This window comes from Crocodylus porosus, unplaced genomic scaffold, assembly GCF_001723895.1.
Source record: "Crocodylus porosus isolate Cpor-Errol unplaced genomic scaffold, CroPor_comp1, whole genome shotgun sequence".
In the NCBI taxonomy this organism is placed as follows: Eukaryota; Metazoa; Chordata; order Crocodylia; family Crocodylidae; genus Crocodylus; species Crocodylus porosus.
The window spans coordinates 34,064,787-34,075,313 of record NW_017728915.1 but is presented as its reverse complement, the minus strand read 5'-3'; the positions used below and the strand labels follow the sequence as shown (position 1 = coordinate 34,075,313).

General features: G+C 41.0%; 1 protein-coding gene across 1 annotated transcript; it reads right to left on the bottom strand.

The window, feature by feature from the left end:
• Window positions 1-397: 397 nt before the first annotated feature.
• Window positions 398-6,002, bottom strand: LOC109310655 (arylamine N-acetyltransferase, pineal gland isozyme NAT-10-like). Its single transcript, XM_019535942.1, has 2 exons — window positions 5,705-6,002; window positions 398-2,874 (listed from the first exon to the last, which is right to left on the bottom strand). Exon 2 carries the CDS (start codon window positions 2,867-2,869, stop codon window positions 1,997-1,999), a length of 873 nt encoding a protein of 290 aa, XP_019391487.1. The 5' UTR covers window positions 2,870-2,874; window positions 5,705-6,002; the 3' UTR covers window positions 398-1,996.
• Between the last annotated feature and the right edge of the window lie 4,525 nt (window positions 6,003-10,527).

The following is a 10,527-nucleotide window of genomic DNA, read 5'->3' as shown; positions in this document are numbered from 1 at the left end:
CCCCAGTACTCTTTCCTGCCATGGCAGGGGGTCGGACTAGATGATCTGCTCAGGTCCCTTCCAACCCTAGAAACTATGAAACTATGACTTTGTAACATTTGTCACGGGTCAGGGGAGCAAGGGGAGATGAAATCTCATTGGGATGGTGGATATAAAAGATGGTACAGTGGGGGATAAGGTTGAGGACTGAAACGTGGACCATGTGGGCCAGGGAGAATAGATCTATAATCGAAAGCAAGAGCCAGGTGACGTGGGAACAAAACCAGAGACAACTACAGAGCCAAGCTCAGAAGCAAAGGGATGTCAAAGACTGCGTGAGATCAAAAAGAATAAGAAAATGGGAAATATCAGCAGCCACCAAAGGAAGTAGTGTTTTCTGTGGATTGAGAGAGCCTAGTTAAAAGGCAAATGGTTTTATCTGAAACTCTTAGTACAGATTTGCTAATTTGAGGAGATACCAGTCTATGATAAAAACACTGTTTGTTTAGTAAGAGGGAAACAAGGAGAGATGTTTGTGAAATCTTAATCTGAAAAATATGGATTGTGTTAATAAAACTGAATTCAGCTTTTACAAGGTGTTTTCAGTATAGCTCTATTATTATTTAACTTCAGCTGTACTTTGCAACAGTCGTGAGGTGTGCCCAAATCAGACATATCTTTTTGTTGTAATACTTAACTTGTGGTTAAAAGCAACACCCAGGGCTATGATTGGTCAAAGAAACTGCAGAACGGATTTGTCTTTTTTTTTTTTTTTTTTTAATTTGTTGCCATCACGCACTTTGCTGCTTCCTTTTTTCCAGGCAGGTCCCCCTATCTTTGTCTGTGTTTCACATACCAACAGGGGAAATGTATTTTTTTAAATCACAAAGGCTGCTTGAAGATGTTAAAAAAATCCTCTTTGAACTCCATGCACCCCCCATGCCGAACCCCGCGCATGCCCAGCAGAGGCATCGCATTAGTTGGACCTGACTTGCCCAACATCTATATAGATCAGGCGCTTTAGTGGGGCTTTTTGGCGCTTTTATCTAATAGCTGATTGACTCAGCTTTAAAGTTAAAGGGGACTCTCTTAGATTCGTGTGTTTTCTTTCAAGTACGCATCACCTTGATGACATTCCCAGTTATATTTGTTATTTAAAAAGGCAGTTTCTGGCCATGTGGTTCTTAGGCAGTCTGTGATGGACAGTGGGATAACACAGAACGAAACCACGTCTGATGCGTTGAAAAGGATAACGGTGTAGCACAGTTAAAGTGCTTTTGTGTCTAGCTTACTCTCCATGACTCTAGCTTTGCAACATACATAAAGTGCAACACCCTCGTCTACACGGGATGGCGCCAATCGAAGTCTAAATGCAGGGACAAATTGTGATGCTTGACTAGGCACCGTATTACAGTTCATCCATCATATAGCATGACAGCCATATGCATGTATTAAAATAATCAGTGTGTGCAGTTCATTGCAGGAATAACAAAGGAATTTACTTTGTAATATTTTGCTGTTTGTGGTACCTCCGGGCTGATGATGTTCAAGTGCTCCCCCATCATGAATGAATTATTCCTCCTCATATATATTGTAATTAGTCCTACTTTGTAAGTAGGGAAATGGAAGAAAGATCTTGGCACCTGTGAAAATCAGGCTATTATTTAAGTCCTACATGGGATGGCATTGCCTGCGTTTTGGCCATTGTGATTTTCCCAATGGTTAAATGTCAATAGCGTATTAGATTCAATATTTCTAACTCCCAGTTATCTGCTTAAGCTATTAAAAAATGCTGCTTCCCCTTCCCCCCCTCTACAGTCTGTCATGAGACCGCATTTCCTCCCACAGTATTTGAGCAAGTGCCTCTCTCAATTGACATGAGAAACTAAAGGGCCTGTTTTCCTTGAAGTTCTCACTTTCACCTGGCATTAATTTTCCTGCGGTTTATCTAATGCTGATTAAATAGATTATGAAAAAGGCTGTAAACATGTATCATTATAGCATTTCATCCAAAACACTAAATTTTGTATGGTCCTTTGTCATTAATTGGGACTAATTTTCTCTCCAGAGCTATGTTGAATTTATCCTCCAGCGTCTTCTCCACCTCTTCCTCTTGAAGGATGGTGAATTCCACAACATCCGTGTCCTCCTTGTAATTGTATGTTGTCTCAGTGAGCATCCATCCAATTAATGCCCGAAACCCATCTGTGGTCTGAATAGAGCAAATAGACTTCTTCGTAAACAAGGAGTCTGGGGATGTCTGAAGATACGTACATTGGAACTGGAAATCTGCCACTGTTCGTGGCTCAAGACTGAAGAAGTAAAGTTTCCTGCACTCTCTTTTTTCTAGAAGATCAGAATCAGCAAAGTGTTGATTGGGAATATATTGTTTCCTCCTTATTTTCTCATAGTACCAGATCCCATCGTTTTCTGTAAAGCGAAAGACGCCAGGAATCTGCGGCTGGTCTTTTCCAGAAATAAGTTCCATTGGCTGCCACATTTGACCAGACACGCCAAAACCTGCATCCACAATGTAGGCTTTGCCACCAATAACCACCTTTATGAGAAGATGGGTCATTCGGGTAGCGTATGTGTTTTGTTGAGGATTGTATACATACGCCCCCAAAATGGTAGTATCATACCCCAGCGTTTTCAGAACCCAGTTTAGCAGCTGATTGTTTTCCATGCACCATCCACCACGCCTCTTCATCACGATTTTGTTGTAAACTTGGTCTAACTCCAAAGTAATAGTTTCCCCACAGTGAATGCTTAGGTTTTCAAAGGGGATAGCTCGGATGTGGTGCTGGAAGACTGCAGTTAAGGTTTCCAGATCTTGTTTGTCATATGAGCCTTTGTATCCAATTCTCGAAAAATATTCCTCAACATTCATTTTTTCTGTAAAGGAAGTAACATTTTTTTTTTAATTCATGTTATATATGATGGTGTTTGTGAAGATCTTTCAATCAGTTAGAGGTAGCAGATACATGTACATACATGCACATATCCCCAGCACAACTCATTCTCGGCATACCTGACTTTCCCCATTTGTAAGCTGAGAGAAATAATAGCCCCTGTACATGTTTGTAAAACACTTTGAAACGGTTGGCTGCGAGGTACAATGTAAGTGCTGAGTTGTATCATGAAGTCAGCTAAGCATCCCAGCGGTTCAGATGATTATCATCAAATCAAGCTTCTGACCCTTTTGAGAGTTGTAGCTTTGTACAGTTTCTTATCTGAGATAATCATTGCACAAACTTAATTATGATTCTAATTAGGGGCAATATAAGCTGAAAGACAAGTGATCATGACTGCTGTCCTCAGATCCCAGTAGTATTTACTGGGAGCAGTCAAAATGCTCATAGGCAGTTCACAGGCTCGCTAACCTCGAGCTGCTTCAAAAGTGTCTAGGTCGGCCCCAGTGGATCCTGACTGGCTAAGGTCTCCTCCCCACTGACACAACACGAGCTCAGCTCATGATCAGTGCTTCTTTGTAAGAAGTTATTCAGCCTTTTTTATCACATTTCAGTGCCATTGAGAAATTATGCATAGCGATCTTCGACCCTTCTCTATGCTTCATCATACATCACATCCCCCTGTTCCAAGTTTGGCACTGTGTAAGTACCAGCATATTTCTCTGAAAGCAGGAACCTTATGTGAAATACTTTGGAGGTTAAATTTCAATCGTTTCCTACATCTTCAAATGTTTAGTTTCTAAACCATTCCTTAAGCTAGCCTGAAGTAATTTGCGTCTGTAATGAAAGTTTTGTCAGCAACAAGAGGAAGATCAGGGAAAGTGTGGGTTCCTCACTGAATGGGAGAGGCAACCTAGTGTCAGATGATGTGGAAAAGCTCCCAGACAGCTGCACCTGGCAGCACGGTATGGGGAGAGGAGGAGCAGCTAGCAGTGGCAAAAGAAGAGGTTACGAACTTTTTAGAAAAGCTGGGCTTATACAAGTCCGCAGGGCCAGACACGATGCGCTCGAGGGTGCTGAGGGAGTCGGCCAACATGATTGCAGAGCCACTGGCCATCATTGAAAACTCATGGTGATTGGGAGAGGTCACAGATGATTGGAAAAGAACAAAAGAGGCCCATCTTTAAGAAAGGGATGAAGGAGGATCCGGGGAACTACAGACTAGACGGCCTCACCTCAGTCCCTGGAAAAGTCATGGAGCAGATCCTCAAGGAATCCATTTCTAAGCACTTGGAGGAGCAGAATGTGATAAGGAACAATCAGCATGGGTTCACCAGGGGCAAGTCATGCCTGACCAACCTGATTGCTTTCTATGATGAGATGACTGGTTCAGTGGATGCAGGGAGAGGATTGGACATGATATACCTTGACTGTAGCAAGGCTTTTGATACCGTCTCCCACAGCATTCTTGCAAGCAAGCTAAGGAACTACAGGGTTGGATGAATGGACTGTAAGGCAGATAGAAAACTGCCTTGATTGTTGGGCACAAAGGTTAGTAATCAATAGCTCAATGTCTAGTTGGCAGCTGGTGTCAAGTGGAGTGTCCCAAGGGTCGGTCCTGGGGCCAGTTTTGCTCAATGCCTTTATCAGCAACCTGGAAGATGGCACACAGTGCACCCTCAGCAAGTCTGCAGATGACACCAAGTTGGAGGCAGGAGTAGTTACGCTGGAGGGTAGAGCTAGGATTCAGAGTGACCTAGACAAATTGGAAGATTGGACCAAAAGAAATCTCATGAGGTTCAATAAGGACAAATGCAAAGTCCTGCATTTAGGATGGAACAATCCCATGCATTCATAAAAGCTGGAGACCAGCTGGCTAGGCAGCAACCCAACAGAAAAGCACATAGGAGTTACAGAGGACAGTAAGCTGAATATAAGCCAACAGTGTGCCTTCGTTGTGAAGGAAGCTAGCGGCATACTGGGCTGCATTACTAGGAGCATTGCCAGCAGCTTGAGAGAAGTGATTATTCTGCTGTATTTGACACTGGTGAGGCCACATCTGGAGTCCTGTGTCCAGTTTTGGGCCCCCCACTACAGAAAGGATGTGGACAAATTGGAGAAAGTCCAGCGGAGGGCAACAAAAATGGTTAGGAGGCTGGGGGAACTGGGCTTATTTAGTCTGGAGAAGACTGAGGGGGAATTTAATAGCAGCCTTCAACTCCTTGAAGGCTGGGCCCCAAAAGGGTAATATCATACCCCAACATTTTCAATGTGTGGCCTTCAACAAACCGAATATCTGTACACCTGTACACACGATTACATTTACAAATGTCCCAATATGCATCAGACTTGGTCTAGTCTATTATTCCCCCTCCCCAAAGCCATTTTGTAATACAAAAAGCAAAGAATGTCATTTTGAAAGGTTGAATGATCTTTCCCCTCTTAGAAGGAATTCTTTTGATTATTGGCAAGTTTATTTATCTTTGCTTTCTTTATTAAGACTATATTGCAACTGCAGGATGAAAAAAAAACCTAAAAATTAATACATTTTGAAAATAAATTGGAGACTCTAGAATGCCTGACTCCCAATGAATGCATCTGGTCTGTTCAAATGCAGCTGCTAATAAAATCCAATGTCATTTTCCTACCAGTTATGCCATTTTTCAGAGATATTTAGCCCCAGCTGGCCATAATTTGTTTCCTTTTCTATAGTTTCCATACACCATATTCTAGAAAGATTTTTCAATTTGGATTGCACACACCCACATGCCTCTAACCATACACACAGATTGTGACTTCAAAAAGGAACTTACTTGTAAAACAGCCCTGGCGATGATTGTATTGGTTTTCAGCCCCTTGCAAGATTTTTTTTGGGGGTGGGGATGTTGGATTTGATCTGTTTGCTGCTGCGCTGGCAGTCGATATAGTTAAGAAGTGACATAGATTCAGGCCCTCTGCAAATGCTGTATCTTAAAATCCAGGAGGGGACAAAGTCCGTCAGAAAGGAGTGTGTGTGTTTGGTCTCCAGTGATCCATGAGTTGATTAAACTTTTTCTTTCTACTGGTTAAACCCAGATCAAATAAGTTTTGGGTTTTTTTCCCCTTAAAGGTTGTTTCAGTTTTGCCTGATTTTGTTTTTAATTCCCTTTTAGTCCTTAGCACCACAGAAATCCCCTCTTCCCATCTTGTGGAGAAATATATTTTTCAGGTATTGCAGGATAAATTTTCAAAGGGCATAATACAGAGAGCTATTCTTTAGTACTAGGCACTTCTTTTTTGAAACCTTGCAAAAGTTCCATCATGCCAGCCTAATGCGTTGCAGATACACGATGAATACCATCACAAGCACATCTTAAACATCACTGGCTATATTATAACAAAATAAGAATTGTATTTCAATACTAATACTTGGCACTTCACGTAATCAATGTAAAGATGTTGAATTGAATCTTGTTCGTTTCTTAAAGCATCGTAGGTACTCAAATACTTAGAAATTCAGGCCCTACACTTCTAAAATTGGCCTTCCAAATGTCAAGTGGTTTTGAAAATAGGACCCTGGATAAACTGCCTACAGTAAGCTGGTTTCTGAAAAGGTACTAGAACGTAGGCCATCCAAGTAGTTCTCAACATCAGCGAGGCTAGATTTGATTTAAATCAAATCGATTTAAAGCGCTGGTCAGGAAACCTCAATTTAATCACTGTTTTCTACAAAAAATGCATTCTTGCTGTTGTTTGATATCCTCTGTCCATTAAACTTCTTGCAACTGCACTTTCAGAGAGAGGTAAGGGCTTGGCTTCGTGTACACAAACTTGCAGAGAGACCAGAGGGCTGATCAGGTCTCGTCTCTCTAATCTCCATATACTGCCGTGAACGAGGATGTTAGCTCTAGAGACACAAATCCACAATCTGAGAACTGAAACTAAGCATCACAGAGATGCTTAATGGGATCTTCTAGACTGAGCACCAAGTCCCGTTGGGTAGAGTGGGGTTTTTTTCTTTACTCTTCCCTAATCTATAGAGGAGCCTCTGGGAACCCCATAAGATTGGGCCCCTAATACAGTCCATGGCCTGTTGTGACCTATTTATAACACTCTTCTAAAAAGCTTACATGAATATATGTCTCAAATAGTATATAATTAGAAGTTACAATCCCTATTCCATTATGATATCTTTGAGCTTTAACATATCTTAAATAAAAACTATATATAGGGTTGTGAGGGTTTTTTTAAAAAAATCATCTTAACAAAAAATAAAAAATATGATTAAATCAAAAAATCTGAAATAAAATCCTATTTTTGGATTTAAAAAAAAAATCATTGACTTTTATTCACCCTGACTCCAGTGAATAATTACCTACCTGATGACTTGTTGTTGAACTGTGGGTTGTTGAAGAAAAAAAACCTGCTTCATTTTTCAGTCTGATCTGTTTTATGTCACGTGAATAATCCCCACAATTACAACTGGACAACCTGGAATTTAAATTGTGTATAAACTAGAAATTGTGTACAAACTTTGTGCAAAGGGATGGCACAGTCCATCTTGTATTAGGTTTTAGTCACCCATATCATAGTAAGAAATGTCAGAAATAAAAACATAAAAGAAGAACAAAAATCAATATAGATTTAGAAATAATTTCTATAGAAGAAAAGGAAGCGAACTGATCCGATTTCAAAAGGTGAAGAAGTATGAGAAAAGATAAGACACAGATACATACAATTAATGATATAATTAAGTTTCCTAGATTTCAACCCAAAAACTCAACCTACAGTCACTTTAAAGTTATTTTAAGGCTAATATTTATGGGGCATGTTATGGTTAGATTTTAAAAGATTTATCTGGTTCAATTATATAGAATTACACCATATCAGCTAAATTAGCTGGTAAACCAGGGACGTTAACTGGTACGAGTTTCTTATCTAGTGTTATGTCACCTTTTTCCATGCACCATCCACCCTGTTTTTTCCTCACAGTTTTGTTATAGATACAGTACTGTCAAACTCAATTGTTTCCCCATGGTGCACGCTGAGGTTTTGAACAGTCAAGGTCTCCCAGTCCAGATTTTCATAGGAGCCTTTATAAGAAATTCTTGTGAACTATTCTCTGGCTTTCATCTTTCCTGTACATGGAGCAAAACAACTAAATGCAGTGGAACTGGTCTTCAGCAACTCCCTCTTTTTAAAGCACAGATAAACTGACCTGCAGCTTTACCCCTTGGCTCTGCATCTAGTGTTTGAAAGAAAACTAAGGAGACAGGTGCACACTGGAGCTATGTATCTTGATGTTTTCAAAACAGAAATAAAGCTAGGAGCAGGTACGAACTGTGCAGCACCTTTCCAGCATGCTGCTATAACTAGGTCTTTTGCTGTATATATGTATGTACGTATGTACCGCATCCAGCACAATAGAGGTTTGGTTTAAGACTGGAGTGGGTGCCAGTGCAATGTAAGTATAAATGGGGGTCAGTGTTATGAATCAGCTGAGATTCCAGGCTGAAATCTAACACGTTAGCAATTTAACCAACAATATTTGCCTATACAATACATTTTATAACTAACACTTGGATAACCTTATTATTTGGCCCAGGGAATATGAGCTTACTCATTTAAAAGACGAGCCCATCTCAGATCATCTTGTTTCTTAGACAGTATTATTTAGATCAGGACAGTTGGTTACTCCTAACCCATCAATATACTTATTTATTCACCTGTATGTGCTCAACAGTTTCCTTGAACATCTATCACATGTTCTGGGCACGTCCTGTATAAAGATATGCTGAATAGGGCTAATGCTGTTTCGATGGGATAGTGTTTCATTCTGAGTTTCATTTAGTTTTGAAAACACTGTTCCATTTCGTTTCGTCAAAACGGTTTCACGATTTTGACGCTGTTTCAGCGTTTCTCCCATAGGCTATAATGGGGAAGCACAAAACGGTGATATCCAAAACAAATAAGGTGAGATTTCTACAAAATAACTTTGTCATTTTTGGCAGACTTGGATGAAAACAGCAGGGATGGTAGTTGTTCCTGAGGCCACAAAACCTGCCAAATTTCAAGGAGATAGGTGCAAGGGTTTCTGGGAGACTGCACCTCAGGCTGCCAACAAGCAAAACTTGTGTCACATGTGCAGTTCGTAGGCTTGTCTGCGAAAAGTGGTTTGTAAATTCAAACAAACACTGAACCTCACTAACCTCATCACCAGAGGCCAACTTCCTTCAGCCCAAAACACACCAAATGGTTCCAAGCCATGATATGACAAGACATGCAAAACCTGCCAACACTATCTCCAGTGTGTTCACAATACCACCACATATCTCAGGTTTTTAAAAACCTGCTGCTTCAATGCAGGGCCCCCATTTCATCTACACACCCTAGAGTGCTCTAACAACAGCCTGAAGCTGCTCCCAAGTCTAAGTCCAGCTCCTTGAGTTCATAGTCCTGGCTCCTCCAGCTCCAGCGTGCACTCCTCTGTAGGCCTGATGAGGTTCCACATTCAAGCTGCCCTCTCTTTCCCTTACTCCAGCCCCAAGCTTCGTCTTCCTTTTTCCCATGCCCCCCAGCTCCTGGGGGTTTCTGGGAGCTGTAATCCAAATTAACAGTCAGTTCATCTCTGCAGACTGCCCCCGGTTCCTCCTGTTGCTACACACGTGACAGTCACTACAATATTGTCATGTGAGAAGCCCTAATGTGCTAGATAAGTTGTGTGTTACCAGTCCACATGCCAAAAACAAGCTGAAAAAAATGATGAGATCCCATTCAGATCTTGCTCATGTTATGTTTTGTTCCCCCAACAGCGGATTTGTTTAATTCCTCGTTCCGGTATCTTTGTAGGATCGGTTTGGTAGGCAACAAGAATCGGACAACGGTGCTGTTTGGCTGCAAATTTCCCAGGGCATAGCTCTGTTTCCCTGGAGTTAGAATGATGGGTAAGAAATGATTCTTCACTGTTAGCGTTAATGAAAGTTTGATTCCTTTGCATGCAGCTACATTATTTATCTGAGTGGCAGGTGGATTGCATATGACCACGGAACTGATTTTCATACACTATTTTTGGACGCGAACTACTTAGTTTAATTCTCAAGCACTTTTTCTTACAAAAAGCACAAATATGGTCCTTCTACTTGGAAAAAAAAATGTTTGCTGCTTTGCAATGTGTTTCACTGCGTCAGCCCTATTTGCTTTTTTGATTTTAATTTCCCTTATATGAAGATGAAAGGAGGTACAAAATGGAAAGCAATGGAATATTGCTGACCCAAAGCAAGCTAATCAGCGGCGTAAGCTAATTTCCATACAGAACAAATTGTGTCGAACAGATTAATTTAAAAGTAATACATCTGAGTACTCACCTGCAAACCGGCAAGCATCAGACTTTCTGTTCTGGCTCATTCCAAAAGTCTCTGAAAATGCTTGCACTGTACCCTCCTAGTCTTAAAGATCCATTTGCATTATGTGGCAACACCAGAAATGCTTCACTTTCTGTTGGATCCAGCTTGGGAAACAGGTTAATGTCATCTTACCCACCTTGGGAGGAAAAACCTGCAGCACCCTTATAGGCTCGGCAGTGCTACGTTAGCACTACAGAAGAAAAAGACTTGGGGGTCATCATTGACCACAAGATGAACATGAGCCTGCAATGCGA